Genomic DNA, 20,793 nt, shown 5'->3' with positions numbered 1-20,793 from the left:
AAACAACCTTAGAAGGAGTCCGTGTTTAATATGGTGGGCAACATACTAATTTTAAATTTAAAAGACTGTCTTTTGTAGACTGAAATAAAGAGAGAGTTTTGAATGGCATGAAGAAAATAGGCATGCTATGAAATCCTCTTTAGCAGGAATAAAAATAAATTCATTATTTTATAAACATTTTTTGAAAGTTAGTTAAGAATCATATTTAAAGCACTAGCCAGTGGAAAACTAAGCTACATAGAATTCATTTAAAGTTGTTGTAACAAATTTTGCATAATTTTGCATCAGTTCCAAGTGAAAATATTTGGATTGTGAATCCAACAATTACATAAATATTTTGTATATGTAAACAGTTGTTGAAACTTCTTTTTGCTGAAATAAGACATCCAGTGTTTTTTCTCAATTTACATAAAATCTGTCAAGCTAAATTTTCTACATATATTTATTGACTTGCATCCTAAAAGCACTTTGCATGATACTGAATGAACACAGTCCTATAAATCTGTATGCAGGAATACATTTCCATTCATAAAGGAATATTATCCAAGCCCTTAAGTAAAAAGCTACCTACTTTTTATTTTGTACAATTAGATTCCTAGTTCTCTGATTATAATCATGAACAAGAGCAATAAATGAAGCAAGTTTCAAACCAATGTAAATTCTTTCTACTCTTGTTAAAAAATAAAAAACCAAACATCCTGATACACAAACACAACATTTCCAATACCACCATTTCCCACTCTTAGTAATATAAGATGTGGGGCTACAATTTAATACTTATGCAGAGACATATGAATTAAAAATATCACATCTCATATTGTATTTGGGAGACAACTTCATGTTCTCCTGGATAGAATTTGAATGTCGTGCTTTCAAATTGCACTTCAAAATATTTGTAGTTCTTAAAACAGGATAGCTAACTGGGCTGACAGTTCTTAGCTGCCAAGAACAATTTTAGATGTGGTCCCCTTTCTGTGCAATGTGTGATTATTTTAATAGTACATGGAGGACAGAGGTAGATAGCTCTTTATCAGGTATACATTGGTGAAGATCTGGTTTTTCAATTGGACACAAGTGTAATACCCAAGGTGCAATGAGAAGATAAGAAAACAGATAAGATAGCCTGGAAAGTGAATGAGCTTTATTTAAGTTCAATTGTGATTACATCACCACCTCTACTTTCACTGCTACCCTCATGCATTTATTTTCCTTTAGCCTAGTGAGTATTTTTATAGATCTTTAGAATTTTCTTTGGGTACCTCCTGGTTCTCAGTGTAAATATACATGGAATAAAAGAAACCCAACAGTGCTATCTATAACTAAATGATTAATAGGAATCTATGATAATATTTTTGGAATAAAAATTGAATTTGTATATAGAATATATGCTGTTTCTAGTTATCTAAGTAAACTTTAGTAATACTTGAGCATGTCCGACCCTTAGCATGGACTGCAGCCTACCAGGCTCCTCCGTCCATGGGATTTTCCAGGCAAGAGTACTGGAGTGGGGTGCCATTGCCTTCTCCTTTTCATTATCAGTATGTATGAGATAGTGTAGACATTTTCTTGAACTCAATTCTTTTCCTGCTGGCATTGATATTAAGCATGTATTGCTAAGTCATTTCAGTCACGTTCAACTCTTTGTAGTGCTATGGACTGTAGATCACCAGGCTCCTCTGTCTATAGGATTCTTCAGGCAAGAATACTTCAATGGGTCACCTTGCCCTTCTCTAGGGGATCTTCCCAACCCAGGAATTGAATCCATGTTGCTTAAGTCTCCTACATTGGCAACTGGGTTTTTTACCACTGGCGCCACCTAGGAAGCCCTAAGCATGTAACTAATGCCTTGAATAAAAAGATCTACAAAACAAATTCTCTCTTTCCTGAACAAAATAATTGAGGAAATTCATTCAGAAGCCAGCCATAAAAATTAAAAAGATATGATCAAGCCAAATTTTACAAAAATATGCAGAGTTCTATTGTTAAGGGGCCATAGAACCAGTCTAATGTGATAAACAAATATTGCCAAACTATTATTTAGTAAATTAACTGAAATTGTAGTAAACATGATGTGAGAAACATGCAGGGCTTCACCCATCTTTATTTATCCTAGAGTAACTTTCAAACTTAATAGTAAACTGCTCCTGCTGCTGCTAAGTCACTTCAGTCGTGTCTGACTCTATGTGACCCCATAGATGGCAGCCCACCAGGCTCCCCCGTCCCTGGGATTTCAGGCAAGAACTCTGGAGTGGGTTGCCATTTCTTTCTCCAATGCGTGAAAGTGAAGTCGCTCAATCGTGTCAGACTCTTAGCAACCCCATGGGCTGCAGCCTACCAGGCTCCTCCGTCCATGGGATTTTCCAGGCAAGAGTACTGGAGTGGGGTGCCATCGCCTTCTCCTTATAGTTAACTAGCAGTGTATATTTCTGCTTCCGAAGTTCAGATGGTTTGTTTTTTAGTATGTGTGTTTGCTTACTCAATAATCACATACAAACTTAAAGCCAGTTAACATTTTGTATAATCAGATGTCTGTAATAAAATATTTTCATCAATTAGTTGAAGCATACCCATTACTAGTAGTGCAACCTACCTAAGGAGTACAATTAAATATTCTTAAGTGGCAAATCTGAAACTTCTATATTTACTTGGAGGATAAAAGACTAACTTCTTAATAGTCTTAATCTGATTTGGTCTATTCAATCTAATTTCATATTTATATCAAGAATTAGAAAACAATGACTTATTAAGAAGTTCTCCTGAATTATACCCGGATTTTATACTTTGAGTTAGTTCAAGACTCTTACATTTTGAAATTTAGATTTAATAGTATATAACATTTTGACTGTGTGGATCACAATAAACTGTGGAAAATTCTGAAAAGATTGGAATACCAGACCACCTGACCTGCCTCTTGAGAAACCTATATGCAGGTCAGGAAGCAACAGTTAGAACTGGACATGGAACAACAGAATGGTTCCAAACAGGGAAAGTTGTACGTCAAGGCTTGTATATTGTCACCCTGCTTATTTAACTTCTATGCAGGGTACATCATGAGAAACGCTGGGCTGGAAGAAGCACAAGCTGGAATCAAGATTGCCGGGAGAAATATCAATAACCTCAGATATGCAGATGACACCACCCTTATGGCAGAAAGTGAAGAGGAGCTAAAAAGCCTCATGATGAAAATGAAAGAGGAGAGTGAAAAAGTTGGCTTAAAGCTCAACATTCAGAAAACTAAGATCGCGGTATCTAGTCCCATCACTTCATGGGAAATAGACGGGGAATCAGTGTCAGACTTTATTTTTTGGGGCTCCCAAATCACTGCAGATGGTGACTGTAGCCATGAAATTAAAAGATGCTTACTACTTGGAAGGAAAGTTATGACCAACCTAGATAGCATATTCAAAAGCAGAGACATTACTTTGCCAACCAAGGTCCGTCTAGTCAAGGCTATGGTTTTTCCAGTGGTCATATAAGGATGTAAGAGTTGGACTGTGAAGAAAGCTGAGTGCCAAAGAATTGATGCTTTTGAACTGTGGTGCTGGAGAAGACTCTTGAGAGTCCTTTGGACTGCAAGGAGGTCCAACCAGTCCATCCTAAAGGAGATCAATCCTGGGTGTTCATTGGAAGGACTGATGCTAAAGCTGAAACTCCAATACTTTGGCCACCTCATGTGAAGAGTTGACTCATTGGAAAAGACCCTGTTGCTGGGAGGGATTGGGGGTAGGAGGAGAAGGGGATGACAGAGCATGAGATGGCTGGTTGGCATCACCGACTCGATAGACATGAGTTTGAGTAGACTTCGGGAGTTGGTAATGGACAGGGAAGCCTGGCGTGCTGCGATTCATGGGGTTGCAAAGAGTCGGACATGACTGAGCAACTGAACTGAATTGAAATGAACTCATAACTTGATGGTCCAACATAAATGTGTTTTTATGTGCTGTGTTTAGGTTGAGAAAGAAAGATTACTGTTGTTCAGCTACAATAAGGACTTCCCTGGTGGCTCAGACAGTATAGCATCTGTCTACCATGCGGGAGACCCGGGGTCAGGAAGATCCCCTGGAGAAGGAAATGGCAACCCACTCCAGTACTATTGCCTGGAAAATCCCATGGACAGAGGAGCCTGGTAGGCTACAGTCCATGGGGTCACAAAGAGTCGGACACAACTGAGTGACTTCACTTCTACTTCAGGTACAATAAAGAAAATGAGTAGATAGCAAAGATGTATGTAAGTAACTAAAATTATATATATATACACATATATATATATATATCACTATGTTCCCTTGAGAGAGTCTCAGATTCTGATTCTCAAACTGGTTATTTAGAAAATCTCCAAGTGAGCATCAACAGGTTTCTAAATACATATTTTCCTTTGATAAGTTGAAAGTAATATTAAAACACTATCAGGTAGTCTGTGTTTAAAAATGTAATAAATTCATTGACCTTCTTGGCTCATAAAGTTTTGACATCAGTACTGTGGAAGGACTGTTTCCATAAATGCATTTTAAGCCCCTTATGACTTATTACATATGCATATGAAGTTCATAAAGTAATGATATGGGTATGCCACAGATCAAATTCTTATTTTCATGCAACTGTGATTAGTTAGCATAATATTTTCAGTCACTCTCTTCTCTATTTACAACTCCACTATTCCATTTGTAATGAAGTTAACATCTTCCCAAGTTGTAAACATCTTCCTAGTTAAAAAAATTGAACATTTAAATAGAAGCACATTCTTCATATCTCATTCTTTGTAGATTGATTTTGTACAGGAGTATTTAAGTCTCAAGCTCTAAAATCTAGGATAAATCATAAAAATAAAAGTCAGAACTGGAATCTGAAATCCAAGATGGTTTACTCATTCATTTAAGATGTGAACTTGGCAAGTGACTTCTCCTTGGCACTGTTTTCTTCATCCATAGAGTGAACCTGCTGGCCTAGTTTAGTGGTCTTTCACTTTTCAGACAGAAGTCTCTTCTCAAAGAAAAAATATATATAATCTCAACCTGCATAAAAATGAATGATAATAGTGGAGCTTTTCTTAGGGAAGAAGCCATGAGGAAGGAGGACAGTGGGGTGGGGCTGAGTGACCTGAGTCCAACCCTGTATGCTGCCTGTCCCCTTCCCATATAACCTACTGAAGATGCTCTCAGTTCAGTTCAGTTCAGTTGCTCAGTCATGTCCAACTCTTTCCGACCCCATGAATCACAGCACGCCAGGCCTCTCTGTCCATCACTAACTCCCAGAGTCCACCCAAACCCATATCCATTGAGTCGGTGATGCCATCCAACCATCTCATCCTCTGTCGTCCCCTTCTCCTCCTGCCCTCAATCTTTCCCAGCATCAGGGTCTTTTCAAATAAGTCAGCTCTCTGCATCAGGTGGCCAAAGTACTGGAGTTTAAGCTTCAACTTCAGTCCCTCTAAGGAACACCCAGGACTGATCTCCTTTAGGATGGACTGGTTGGATCTCTTTGCAGTCCAAGGGACTCTCAAGAGTCTTCTCCAACACCACAGTTCAAAAGCATCAATTCTTTGGCACTCAGCTTTCTTTATAGTCTAACTCTCGCATCCATACATGACCACTGGAAAAACCATAGCCTTGACTAGATGGACTTTGGTGGCAAAGTAATATCTCTCCTTCTTAATATGCTGTCCAGGTTGGTTATAACTTTCCTCCAAGAAGCAAGTGTCTTTTAATTTCATGGCTGCAATCACCATCTGCAGTGATTTTGGAGTCCCCAAAAAATAAAGTCAGCCACTGTTTCCACTGTCTCCCCATCTATTTGCCAAGAAGTGACGGGACCGGATGCCATGATCTTAGTTTTTTGAGTGTTGAGCTTTAAGCCAACTTTTTCAATCCCCTCTTTCACTTTCATCAAGAGGCTCTTTAGTTCTTCTCTTTCTGCCATAAGGGTGGTATCATCTGCATATCTGAGGTTATTGATACTTCTCCCTGCAATCTTGATTCCAGCTTGTGCTTCTTCCAGCCCAGTGTTTCTCATAATGTACTCTGCATAGAAGTTAAATAAGCAGGGTGACAATATACAGCCTTGATGTAGACCTTTTCCTATTTGGAACCAGTCTGTTGTTCCATGTCCATTTCTAACTGTTGCTTCCTGACCTTCATATAGGTTTCTCAAGAGGCAGGTCAGGTGGTCTGGTATTCCCATCTCTTTCAGAATTTTCCACAATTTATTGTCATCCACACAAGCTTTGGCATAGTCAATAAAGCAGAAATAGATGTTTTTCTGGAACTCTCTTCCTTTTTCGATGACCAGCGGATGTTGGCAATTTGATCTCTGGATCCTCTGCCTTTTCAAAAACCAGCTTGAACATCAGGAAGTTCACAATGGATGTATTGCTGAAGCCTGGCTTGTAGAATTTTGAGCATTACTTTACTAGTGTATGAGATGAGTGCAATTGTGCAGTAGTTTGAGCATTCTTTGGCATTGCCTTTCTTTGGGATTGGAATGAAAACTGACCTTTTTCCAGTCCTGTGACCACTGCTGAGTTTTCCAAATGTGCTGGCATATTGAGTGCAGCACTTTCACAGCATCATCTTTCAGGATTTGAAATAGCTCCACTGGAATGCCATCACCTCCACTAGCTTTGTTTGTAGTGATGCTTCCTAAGGCCCACCTGACTTCACATTCCAGGATGTCTGGCTCTAGGTGAGTATGAGTGATCATACCTTTGTAATTATCTGGGTCATGAAGATCTTTTTGTACAGTTCTTCTGTGAATTCTTGCCACCTCTTCTTAATATCTTCTGCTTCTGTTAGGTCCATACAATTTCTGTCCTTTATTGAGCCCGTCTTTGCATGAAATGTTCCCTTGGTATCTCTGATTTTCTTGAAGAGATCTCTAGTCTTTCCCATTTTGTTGTTTTCCTGTATTTATTTGCATTGATCACTGAGGAAGGCTTTCTTATCTCTCCTTGCTATTCTTTGGAACTCTGCATTCAAATGGGTATATCTTTCCTTTTCTCCTTTGCTTTCGCTTCTCTACTTTTCACAGCTATTTGTAAGGCATCTTCAGACAGCCATTTTGCTTTTTTGCATTTCTTTTCCATGGGGATAATCTTGGTCCCTTTCTCCTGTACAATGTCATGAACCTCCGTCCATAGATCATCAGTCATTCTCTCTATCAGATCTAGTCCCTTAAATCTATTCTCACTTCCACTGTATAGTCATAAGGAATTTGATTTAGGTCATATATGAATGGTCTAGTCTACATCAAATAGTTCCTCAGATGCCATGGATGGATTTTGAAAATAATGTGATTGTATGATTTTTACATTTCTTTAAAATTCCAAAATAATGTAATCTCAATTACATAAATTGATATTTGTCTGGTAAAGCCCTGAGAATCCTGTCTTTAAAAAACAAATGATATATCCAAATATAAGTTGGTTTTAATCTATGATAAGAAGGATTTTAAGGTTAAGAGCCCACATTTCTTATTAAATCCTCTGACTTATATATTCCATAAACTTGCTCCATAATGTCACCATAGTTCATATTTAAGAAATGAATACATTGATAAAATGCAAAGTAACCCTTTAAGATGCAGAAAATTAGAAAAGTCTTTTAGTTAAATTTTTATTTTTTTGTCCATCTGTACATTTTACTGTGGAGATGAGAAAGAAAATTTTTTTTGGTAAACCTAAGGGCAGATTGTGCTATAAAATGAAGAAGATTCTTCACTCCCCAGCTTTGGTTACCAGAAAGAGGACACTTCTGTCAACACATGTGTACAACTAATAGATTGTTGAGGTCATAGGAGGTAGAGCAATGGAGAATGAGGGAGAAGAGAGCACACTGTACAAAATAGTTAATTACTCAGGAAAAAAAAAAAAAAAAGCCTGCAGGAGACAGAGTTCTTCACAAGATGTCATTTTCTTTGCCAGTTTGTGAAATGAATGTGATGGATGTAAGGCAAGGGGAACAGGTTTTCACTGTGACTAGTTTCTGGTGACCTTTATGAGCAAGGGTTCTCTTCTACCTCACATTAAGACAATTCATAAAATTAAGTTTTCAGTAATCCCAAAAGGACTCAGTTAACCTGTCCCAGCAGTTACCTTATATAAATTCTGTGGCACAGTTCACCTTCCGCAAGAATAGAGTTTAGATCATTACTTTCCATCAGCCCTGTAAAGAGACCTACTTTACCACACTTCAGGGAAGTTAACATTCTAGATCCTGAAGTGTCTTTCTGAGACATGAAATAATTTGTGGTTTTCTTCTAGCAGCGCTGTTAACTCTCGTATTTCTTTTTAGGTCCGTGGGGCCGATGCATGGGAGACGGATGTGGCCCAGGAGGCATTCAGACCCGAGCTGTGTGGTGTGCACATGTGGAAGGATGGACAACGTTGCATACAAACTGCAAGCCGGCCGAGAGACCAAGTAACCAGCAGAATTGTTTCAAAGTCTGTGATTGGCACAAAGAGTTGTACGACTGGAGGCTGGGGCCGTGGAATCAGTGTCAGCCGGTGATTTCAAAAAGCCTGGAGAAACCCCTGGAGTGCGTTAAGGGAGAGGAAGGCATTCAGGTGCGGGAGATAACGTGCGTCGAGAAAGAGAAAGATGTCCCTGCGGAGGATATCATCTGTGAGTACTTCGAGCCCAAGCCGCTGCTGGAGCAGGCCTGCCTCATCCCCTGCCGGCAGGACTGCATCGTGTCCGAGTTTTCCGCCTGGTCCGAATGCTCCAAGACGTGCGGCAGCGGGCTCCAGCACCGGACGCGTCATGTGGTGGCGCCCCCCCAGTTCGGTGGCTCGGGGTGCCCGAACCTGACGGAGTTTCAGGTGTGCCAGTCCGGCCCCTGCGAGGCCGAGGAGCGCATGTACAGCTTGCAGGTCGGGCCCTGGAGCACGTGCTCAATGCCCCACTCGAGACAAGTGAGACAGGCCAGGAGACGGGGGAAGAGTAAAGAGCGGGACAAGGACCGAGGGAAAGGGGTAAAGGATCCAGAGGCCCGTGAACTGATCAAGAAGAAGAGAAACAGAAACAGGCAGAACCGCCAAGAGAACAAATACTGGGACATCCAGATTGGATACCAGACCAGAGAGGTTATGTGCGTGAACAAGACGGGGAAAGCTGCTGATTTGAGGTAAGGTATCTCTCTGTCAAGACCACGCGTTAGAGTATTTATGACCTGTGGTTGGAAGTCCTGAAATTCGTATATGTATCCATCCAGGGTGAGCCACCCCCAAGGGGGGCATTTTTCATTTTAAAGCACTTAAATGTTTGTGGGTTTCCTGAAGTTATTTTTGTTTTGTTCATACTTAGGCACTCTACCACTAGAGTTCATTTAAATGTTCCTGTCAAAATCTAAAGCTTAAGAGATTCTCTATGAGATGATACTGCTGCTTTAAGTCAGCAATGCTGTTTTCCACCTATAAGAAGGAGGAAAAAAAAAAAGACTTACATAAAGGGCTGGAATTTAGGAATGTTCAATTCAGGTACTTATTTTAGTGAGACTAAGGCACACTTGCAATTTCTAAGTTCATAGCATTTTCAGAGTTACCCTATAAACAAAATCTAAACCACCACCCAGGGAGCTATTTGTAAGAATAATTCCTTTCACATTTTATAAAATGGAATAACTTTCCCCAGAGAAGAAAAGGGGGAACCAGCATAAAATAAGGTAAGTAAAAGTTATTTAATCCTGAGTAGCTTAGTTTAGAAAACATGTAATTAATTGGCTGCATTGTCTAGACAGAAATTATTTGTCAAATTATCTCTGGGTAAACAAGTACTGTATTATGAAATACTTTCTCATGTGTGATTTATTTCTTGTGAAAATATTCATTGAGGATTATCTGAAGGATATGAGGTTCTCTGGATATTCTAAATTTTGCTCTTGGATAAGCCAGACCATCTGGAAGTGGCTTATCTGAATCATTTGCATAATTGCTTCTTCTGAAATATTTACGAAGCTATGATTTGGAGTGAACTGAGAGAAATTATGGTAACATCACTCGGAATTTTATATCATATTTATTGTAGAAATGACATTGAAAGTGTCATCTCCTCCATCACACAGTCTGTTCTCTTGATTAAAAACACGTAAGATAAATTTCACAGAAGTCTCAATCCATGTGCTTTTGGTGAGCATCTGGATCATTTTCCTTATGGCCCCTGGAAATCTTGTAATATATCATGTTTTCCTGTTTACTTTGGCTCTTGAGAATATAAATAGAACTGTGTGCATGCCTGTTATTTACTACCCACTGCCCCCGCCCCCGCCACTGGCTTCTTTTTCTTCTCATCCTGATTATTTTCCTTCATTCATTCCTGTCTAATGATTTTACCGTCTATGGATTTTGAAAGCTGACTGAAAGCCTTTTTGAAGCAGGATACAATTGCAATAAGTGAGAAAACAGACAACTGATATATCTGCCTAAGACAATTTCTTTCATCATAGTGTTGCTCTGGTTGCTATTTTTAGCATATTGGCACTCCCTTTTTTTACTTACACAGCACAGTTGTATTTTCTTTCAGCCGTATAGTAATTTGCTCTTTCTGTCTATTCAGAAGTTGTTTGTCCAACTATTTTTCTGGTCTTACTAAAGTATACTTCTCTTGCCTTCATAGCTCAGGTTCCCTATAACCCCGTGTGTGTGCGTGTGTGTGTGTGTGTGTGTGTGTGTGTGTGTGTGTTTACCTCTGACGCTGTGTCATGTACATTTTCATTTCAATCTCTGTTTTTTCTTTTCTGACTGACCTTTTCCTGGTGATTTCCTGATCTCTTTTCCTAAAGTATTAGTTATATTAGTTATTTGGCTCCCACCATTTAATTGAATGAGCCTCCAAGGCAACTTGAGTTTTCTCCTGTCACTGGGCTAATATACTGTAGACATTTGATTTCATGTTGACTACTGAATTAAAAGTATAATTAGAATAGTAGCTACCACTGCATGGAACCTGGTATTCCCAACCAGTTATTTGGAAGTAAATAGATTTAAAAATCTGTAGATCTGTCAGGTTCTTATTTCATTAGACACATCATATCTATTCCAATAAAATGACAGCTGCATGTATGCTACAACTTACTTAGTTTATACTAGGGTATAAATTAAACTTTATGTTGAAACAAATTGCTTCATAATATTTCTCTTTTGAAGACTATACAGACTATATGAATATCTCTGGATAAGAGAGTTAGTTTTAGTAAAGAACAGACAACAATTAGCTATTTTGCCTCCATTTTTCTCAAGTATTACACAATATCAGTGAAGCTAATAAAGTGTAAAGAGTAGATGGATAACACCAACAAAGAACAAGGTCACAGGTGCAAGACTTGATGATTAAAGTGATTTATTTTATATCAAATTCAGAAACAGTTTTATTATGTAAGAGAATAAAAAGTTATTTAGTAAAGCTAAAAAGACCTATTATAAAACCTAAATAAACTTAGCTAAGTAAATCTAAGAATCTTGGGTAAGCCGTGATAGTGAAAATAAAAATTTTAGTAGAATTGCTGCTAGAAATTCAAAGCTAAAGAAGATAGATTTGCTTTCTGCTTCAAACAGATTAAAATTAATAAGGATGAAAAAAGGAATGAAAGTACATCTTTTATGACAATAGGAAATAATCACAGTCCCAAACGATAATTGATAGAGAAGATTTGGCCAATGCAGAGAAATTAGATCTAATTGACAGAGGACTTTCCAGGCCCCTATAATGAAAAGGACATCTTTTTGGGTATTAGTTCTAAAATGTCTTGTAGATCTTCATAGACCGTTCAACTTCAGCTTCTTCAGCGTTATTAGTTGTGGCGTGGGCTTGGATTACCATGATATTGCAAAAGTAGTAAGTCAAGAAACACCTGGAGTAACAGGCAAATTTGGCCTTGGAGTATGGAATGAAGCAGGGCAAAGGCTAATAGAGTTTTGCCAACAGAATGCATTGGTCATAGTAAACACCCTCTTCCAACAACACAAGAGAAGACTCTACACATGGACATCATGAGATGGTCAACACCAAATCAGATTGATTATATTCTTTACAACCAAAGATGGAGAAGCTCTATACAGTCAGCAAAAACAGGACCGGGGGCTGACTGTGGCTCAGATCATGAACTCTTTATTGCCAAATTCAGACCTAAATTGAAGAAAGTAGGGAAAACCACTAGACCATTCAGGTATGACCTAAATCAAATCCCTTGTGGTTTTACACTGGAAGTGAGAAATAGATTTAAGGGACTAGATCTGATAGACAGAGTGCCTGATGAAGTATGGATGGAAGTTCGTGACACTGTACAGGAGACAGGGATCAAGACCATCCCCATGGAAAAGAAATGCAAAAAAGCAAAATGGCTGTCTGAGCATAGCTGTGAAAAGAAGAGAAGCGAAAGCAAAGGAGAAAAGGAAAGATATACCCATTTGAATGCAGAGTTCCAAAGAATAGCAAGGAGTGATAAGAAAGCCATCTTCAGTGATCAATGCAAAGAAATAGAGGAAAACAACAGAATGGGAAAGACTAGAGATCTCTTCAAGAAAATTAGAGATACCAAGGGAACATTTCATGCAAAGATGGGCTCGATAAAGGACAGAAATGGTATGGACCAAACAGAAGCGGAAGATATTAAGAAGAGGTGGCAAGAATACACAGAAGTCCTGTCCAGAAAAGATCTTCATGACCCAGATAATCACAATGGTGTGATCACTCACCTAGAGCCAGACACCCTGGAATGTGAAGTCCAGTGGGCCTCAGAAAGCATCACTACGAGCAAAGCTAGTGGAGGTGATAGAGTTCCAGTGGAGCTATTTCAAATCCTGAAAGATGATGCTGTGAAAGTGCTGCACTCAATATGCCAGCAAATTTGGAAAACTCAGCAGTGGCCACAGGACTGGAAAAAGGTCAGTTTTCATTCCAATCCCAAAGAAAGGCAATGCCAAAGAATGCTCAAACTACCACACAGTTGCACTCATCTCACACACTAGTAAAGTAATGCTTAAAATTCTCCAAGTCAGGTTTCAGCAATACATGAACTGTGAACTTCCAGATGTTCAAGCTGGTTCTAGAAAAGGCAGAGGAACCAGAAATCAAATTGCCAACATCTGCTGGATCATCGAAAAGGAAGAGAGTTCCAGAAAACATCTATTTCTGCTTTATTGACTATGCCAAAGCCTTTGACTGTGTGGATCACAATCAACTGTGGAAGATTCTGAGAGAGATGGGAATACCAGAGCACCTGACCTGCCTCTTGAGAAATCTGTATGCAGGTCAGGAAGCAACAGTTAGAACTGGACATGAAACAACGGACTGGCTCCAAATAGGAAAAGGAGTACTTCAAGGCTGTATATTGTCACCCTGCTCATTTAACTTCTATGCAGAGTACATCATGAGAAACGCTGGGCTGGAAGAAGCACAAGCTGGAATCAAGATTGCAGGGAGAAGTATCAATAACCTCAGATATGCAGATGACACCACCCTTATGGCAGAAAGTGAAGAGGAACTAAAAGCCTCTTGATGAAAGTGAAAGAGGAGAGTGAGAAAGTTGGCTTAAAGCTCCACATTCAAAAAACTAAGATCATGGCATCTGGTCCCATCACTTCATGGGAAATAGATGGGGAAATAGTGGAAGCAATGTCAGACTTTAATTTGGGGGCTCCAAAATCACTGCAGATGGTGACTGTAGCCATGAAATTAAAAGACGTTACTCCTTGGAAGGAAAGTTATGACCAACCTAGATAGCATATTCAAAAGCAGAGACATTACATTGCCACCAAAGTCCGTCTAGTCAAGACTATGGTTTTTCCAGTGGTCATGTATGGATGTGAGAGTTGGACTGTGAAGAAAGCTGAGTGCCAAAGAAATGATGCTTTTGAACTGTGGTGTTGGAGAAGACTCTTGAGAGTCCCTTGGACTGCAAGGAGATCCAACCAGTCCATCCTAAAGGAGATCAATCCTAGGTGTTCATTGGAAGGACTGATGCTGCAGCTGAAACTCCAGTACTGAAACTTCAGTACTTTGGCCACCTCATGCGAAGAGTTGACTCATTGGAAAAGATCCTGATTCTCAGAGGGATTGGGGGCAGGAGGAGAAGGGGATGACAGAGGATGAGATGGCTGGATGGGATCACCAACTCTATGGACATGAGTTTGGGTGAACTCCGGGAGTTGGTGATGAACAGAGAGACCTGGCATGCTGTGATTCATGGGGTTGCAAAGAGTCAGACACGACTGTGCAACTGAACTGAACTGTACTGGGAGAGGACAATAAGAGGGACGTCATGTTTTTTACATCTTGCATATGCACTTGAAATCTCCAAGAGTAGCTTGAAATTTCTGAGGTGCCAAGTGAGCGGCACATCTTACAATGGCATGAACTGTGTTGGTCAAAGGGCTGCTGGGGCATCCTTGGGTTCCCCTTGAAAACAGAATGACATAATAGAAGGACTGGAGGAAACTCAGTATGCTATTAGTTTGATGGACTAGGGGATTAAAATTTTGATGACCAGTAGGCAATGGCACCCCACTCCCGTACTCTTGCCTGGAAAATCCCATGGACGGAGGAGCCTGGTAGGCTTCAGTCCATGGGGTCGTGAAGAGTCGCACACGACTGAGCAACTTCACTTTCCCTTTTCGCTTTCAGGCATTGGAGAAGGAAATGGTGACCCACCCTAAGTGTTCTTGCCTGCAGAATCCCAGGGATGGCAGAGCCTGGTGGTCTGCCGTCTGTGGGGTCGCACAGAGTCAGACATGACTGAAGCAACTTAGCAGCAGCAGCAGAAGAGAGTTATAAAGCATTACATACACTATGACGTAAGGGGCTTCCTTGTGAACCTGTGATTTCCAGCCAGGCTTGAATAGAGTCTTAACCTAGGTAAAGAATTGTTAGAAAAGTATTGACAAACAGTTCTTCAAGAAACCAAACATATTAAAGGAAATATGGTCTTCTGAATCAAAACCAGAGTTTAGTGATCAAAGAAGAGTCAAGAAAATAGAATTTTAAAACTGACTTGTCAGAGCTCAGAAAAGAATTATAAAACGAGAAAGTCAAGTTTATATTGCATACATCAGTAAGTAGAAGATATTCCATGGTATAAGGTGTCAGTGAGATGGAAAACAGTTTTAAGACCATCAAGTAAGTTGCAATTAAAAAATGGATCTGAGACTAATGTCACAATATAATTAAATGCATTTTGTTCATTGAATAATAATAACAATTTTATGTTAGTTCATGAACAGTCAGGTCAGAAAATAGTCTAGAAAAAAAGATCCTCAAAACCCTACAACATGGTGCCTGTGGTGAAGGAGCATTTCCAAGCTGGAGGAAAAGATACAATGTAATATTTGTTTTGTTTGTGGGCAATTGCTGCCCCATGTAAAGAAGTGGAACAGGGCAGAAAAATCCTATCCCCTTTTCCGTTGTATACCAAACAAAGTCCAGATTCATTTAATATTTAAAAATGTTGTCTTTTTAAGTACTTGAAGAAAGGATGGAATTTTTAAATCTTAAAATAAGGAAGGATGCCTTAGGCCACAGAATCCAGAGGGTGTACAGGAAAAGATTGATCTATCCTTTTGATTGGAATAAAGAAAACTTTGCTTAGGAAAAATTGTTATCAATTAATATACAAATAGATAAACCAAAAAAAAAATATTTGTGATATGTAAAACTGACACAGAGCTAGTTTTCTTAATGCTAAAGAACTCCTACAAATCATTAGGGGAAAAGTCCAAAATCTAATGTGGAAATCGACAAAAGTTCAAGAGAACAAAAAGACAAACCACACTGAGGACAACATCTGCAAGACACATTTGATAAAGGGCTGCTATCCAAAATATATGAAGAACTCTTAACACTCAGCAGTAAGAAAACAAATTACTGGATTAAAAAATGCACTGGAAACCTTTAAGAAACACCTCACCAAAGAAGACATACAAATGGCCGATAAGCATATGAAAGATGCTGTATGTCATATGTCATCCAGGAGATGCAAGTGAAAGCAGTAATGTGATACCACCACAGACGGATTAGAATGGCCAAAGCCCAACACACGGACACCACCAAAAGCCGGTGAAGATGTGGGGCAACAGGAACTTTCCTACATTGCTGGCAGGAATACAGAGTGGCACAGCCATGTTGGAAGACAGATTGGCAGTTTCTTACAAAACTAAGTCTACTCTTACCAAATGATTATGCTTCTTGGTATTTACCCAAAGGAACTGAAAACATATGTCTACACAGAAATCTACACATGTGCCGGGGTCCAGCCCCGGTGGATCCAGGGAATCAAAGTAGTCTGGAAAAACTTGTTTATTTATTAAAGTAAGATTAGATTAAGAAATTATAGTGTAGTAAGAAGATTAAGTGGAGGAAGAGGGCTGAATAGCTTGGTTTACGCGGAAGGCCAATAAAATTCCAGACAAGGAATTTGCACCATCTACGTTGGGCCACCGGCGCCGCTTGAATATCTAAGGGTGCCCCGCCTTAAGCTCCCTTTCTCGCGGATCTTAACAGCCAGGGCAAGTAAGTAGACATGGAGAGCCTCCGCGCTCCAGGTGGAAATTCAGCCCGAAATTAAAGTAAAGAGCAGAGAGAGGGAAAGAGAGAGAAGAAGAAAGAGAGAGAGACACGGGGGAGCCAGAGTGTCAAGAAACCAGGCCGGAGACTAGTTAAGCTGGAAGAAGGAAGGCCTGGCCTTGGCCCCCAATCCGGAAGCTGGCTGGAGCTGGCCCCTGGAGCTGGCCCCATCCTTTATTGTTCAGAAGGCCTTTTATACTTTTGATAAAAAACAGAGATCAATGGGCAACACAAGATTATGTAGCGTTCGCAGCTCAAGCTCTTTCTATACATCATTTGGTATACAAAAGGTCTCAGGTGATTTACATTATCTTCTGGCCAAGAGGCTTGTTAACACTTTTGGCTCTCTTCCTTAATGAATGTTAATTTTGTTTCCCCTGAAGTGTTTTTCTTTAATCTACATCTCCTTAAAGCATTAACATTAAAGTTACATCTCTATAGAACAAAGGTGCAGTGGGACACAACAAAGAGGGTACTTAACTCAAAGATCTAATGTTGCTAACACAAGGTCTACTACTTGTTTTTCTAACTATATCTACAACTAAAGGATGTGAAAATTTGGCAGCAAATATTGACTCAACAAATGAAACCTTTAATCAGTCCTATTCTAAATATTTTGACTCCTCGGAAGCTCCTACATTCCTAGGATGTTTTAAGCTTCCTGTGCCTCCTGCGGTCAGGAGGCCTCAAACAATCACATGCGCAGCTGTAGGAGTCCTGCAGGCAGGCTAGAAAGCCATCAGAGGGTTTTTTGGTTTGAAACACTCTTTCAAATGCAGAAGACTAAAGCCCTGAATTGACTTTTTCCAGAAAATGTCAGAAGAGTGGAAAAGCAGAGCACAAAAGCCGGCAGATTTTTGTTGGGGTACTTGCTTAGGAATTTCCAGAGGGGTCCCTGAAGTCTGAGCACGCCTTGCGTATGTCAGCTTCCTTCCTCATGACCTTGTCACGGGCGGGATTCCTCACACTGGCTCCCAGCACACATGGATGTGTATAACAGCTTTATTCATAATTAGCAAAATCTGCAGGCATCCAAGATGTCCTTCAGTAGGTGAATGGGTAAAGAAACTGTGTTACAGTCAGACGACAGAGTATTTTTCAGTGCTTAAAAAGAAATACACTAGCAAGCCTTGAAAACACATGGAGGAAACTTAAATGCATATATTACTTTGTGAAAGAAGCCAGTCTGAAGAGGCTGCATAGTGTATGCTTCCAACCATGTGGCATCCTGGAAATGGCAAAACTACGGAGACAATAAAGAGATCAGTGTTGCAGGGGTTAGATGGAAGGGTAGGGTATATAGGCAGGTCACAGAGAATTTTTAGGGCAACAGAACTACTCATTGGTATCATGTAATCCTGTGATGACTGACAAATGTCCAAACCCATCGAATGTACAACACCAAGAATGAGCCATAATATAAACTACAGGTTGTGGGTGATAATGATGTGTCAAGTAGGTTCATCAGTACCACTGTGATGGGGGATGATGATAATGGGTGAGGGTATGCATGTGTCGAGGCAGAGGGTATATGGCAACCCTTTGTGTTTTTCACTCAATTTTACTGTGAACTTAAAACTGCTCTTAAAATCATGTGTATTAAATTCAGCAAAGGACAGGATCAGGTCAGAGAAAATATGCTAATCCTCAATCATAATTAAGAAGTATAAAACATTGTTCCATCTCATTTTCACCTGTCAGATTAGCAAATAAAAATGTTTGGTGGTGTATCAGGAATTATAGCCTCCAGGTTTGGTGATTCATTAAAAGGACCCACAGGAATCAGCATATAACTGCATTCCTGGGTAAGATTTATTACAGTGAAAGGATACAGAGCAAAATTAGCCAAGGAAAATGTGCATGCAGAGAAGATGAGAGGAAACCAAGAGGCAAGCTTCCAGGGTCCACTCTCTGAGGAGTTTCAGCCTGTGCCCCTCCAGCACAGAACTGCAACAACATGGGCAAGGTGGTGTCCCCTGGGGAAGCTCACTAGAGACTCAGGGCCCCCAAGTTTTAATTGGAGTTGATCACATAGGCACTCTCTACCTAGCATGTACAAAACTTGCAAACTCCCAGAGGGAAAACAGTGTTCTCCATAAATCAAATTGTAGACAAACAAATTAGTCACTGAGAGCCACTTTATAATTTAGAGCAGTTTTATCATTTAGACAAAATTTGATATCAGTGTAGGGAACTGCTTACAAGTTAAGTTACCAGATGCCAGCTAATGGCCAGTCCTGCAAACAAGGCCTTTGTTTGGATAGACGCCTGAGACTTGCTGTTGTATCACCAGTAGTATTTAATCAGGGAAAGAAACCCTCTTATACACTGTTGGTGGGGGAAAAAATTGGTAAAAAGTATCTGAAAATAATTTATAAAATGTGTCAAAATTTAAAATACATGTTCCCTTTGGCAGTGATTTTATTTCTAGAATTTAAAAAAAATGCGTCTGTGTGTAAATATATGTATAGCTCATTATACCATGATTTGTTACAGAAAAACAACCTAAAACCCACCAGTAAAGGGCTGCTTAAATCATGGTGCTCTCACATGTAGAGGGTTTCCAAGGTGGCATCTGTGGTAAAGAACCCGCTTGCAAATCAAGAGACACAGAAGATACGGGTTTGATCTGCTGGGTTGGAAAGGTCCCTTGGAGGAGGGCACCACAATCTACTCCAGTCCTCTTGCCTGGAGATTCCCATGGACAGAGGAACCTGGTGGGCTATACCCCGTAGGGTCTCAAAGAGTCAAACATGGCTAAAGCAACTTGGCAGGAATGCCTCATACGGAATGCCATTGCCGTTATTACCAAGTGAGGTTATGTATCTCAACGCAGACTGCTATAACAAAGTATCATAGACTAGGTGCCTTATGAATAACAGAAAAGATTTTTTTCTCACAGTTCTGGAGGCTGAGAAGTCCAGGATCAAAGCATCAGCAAATCTGGTGTATGATCAGAGTTCTCTTCCTGCGTGCAGGCTCCTGACTTCTCACTGTATCTTCTCATGGCAGAATCGGGGAGAGAGCTCTCTCTAGGGTTCCTTTATGAGGGCACTAATGCCATTCATGAGAGCTCCATCTTCATGATTATCTCGCAAGGTGCCAACTCATACAATCACATGGAGGGTTAAGGTTTTCATCATCTGAATTTTAGGGGGACACAAGCATTCGGTCCATTGCAGTATGTGACTTCTCTTTAAACTTAAATAAGAGAGTAAGGGGTTAGGGTTTTAATTTCCTGCCTTGAAATTAGCCAGAAACACCAATAAAAGAAATAGTCACTTTTATTTATAGTATTAAATAAAAGGAAGTTGAAAAAGTATCTGCATGAAAATTCTAGATGTAAAGGAAGGAGGAATCTTGGACTTAGAGGTGGGAAGGAGATTCCTTTAATTAGAACCCCATCCAGGAAGATCCACTCAAGAATCTTTTCCTCTGAAGTATCTCAGTCCTGCTAGGTGGGCATGGCCCGTCCACAGAGGAGAGGGGGAAAGTCCCTTAGGAGCCAATTCCACATCCATGTACCACAGGCGAAGTGTAACCCTAACCCCTCATCTCCTGGCTGAGTTACGTTGTCAAAAGTTAAGTGGAGAAGAAGGGGGTATAGGAGGCAGACATTTCTAGATTGTTGCAAGCATAGTTTTAAATCTCTTAAGATTTAAGCCTTGGCTGTAGGTCACGCTCACCTCTGGAAATCTTTTAGCTGTCCCAGTTTACCAGTTCCTGGGTCTGCATTTCAAAGGCATATATTTCGGGAAGAACTATGAAATCTTCTATATGTAATACAAAGTATTTAGTCAAAGTGGGACCTACTTTTGAAAATATCTTCCATCTGAACATGGCTTGTTTCATTGTGTTGTCCAACAAAGGCGATTGGTTGCAAGTATAAATCCAATAGAAGCAATGCTAAGAAGTGTGGGAAATTCAGCCCAGTAAATTCCTGAGGAAATAAGATTTAGGGTTTAAAATTTCTGTTGGCTAAGCCAAGAAAAAGTAGATTTATCAAGCTTCTAGATAACTCCATATATCAGATATCTTAGGCACAAATATAGAGGATTAAAAAAAAATCTCAATCCATAAATATAGTCAACTCATCTCTGACAAAGCAGCAAAAGCAATACACTGGAGTAAGGATAGTCTCTTCAACAAATGGTGCTGGAACAACTGAATATCCAAGTGAAAAAAAAAAAATTCTAGACATAGACTTTTTACACCCTTCACAAAAATTAATTCAGCCTCCAACAAACAA

At 39.8% G+C, this 20,793-nt stretch overlaps 1 protein-coding gene across 1 annotated transcript in view; it reads left to right on the top strand.

Annotated features, from left to right (window-relative positions):
• Positions 1 to 20,793, top strand: part of THSD7A (thrombospondin type 1 domain containing 7A) — a 484,905-nt gene that overhangs the window by 193,825 nt on the left and 270,287 nt on the right. Inside the window, exon 2 of the mRNA XM_015095205.4 lies at positions 8,286 to 9,117. Within this exon, the coding sequence (XP_014950691.3) occupies positions 8,286 to 9,117 (832 nt within the window). The remainder of the gene's footprint in view (positions 1 to 8,285; positions 9,118 to 20,793) is intronic.

Source organism: Ovis aries, chromosome 4 (assembly GCF_016772045.2).
Source record: "Ovis aries strain OAR_USU_Benz2616 breed Rambouillet chromosome 4, ARS-UI_Ramb_v3.0, whole genome shotgun sequence".
NCBI lineage: Eukaryota > Metazoa > Chordata > Mammalia > Artiodactyla > Bovidae > Ovis > Ovis aries.
This window is presented reverse-complemented; position numbering and strand designations above follow the sequence as displayed.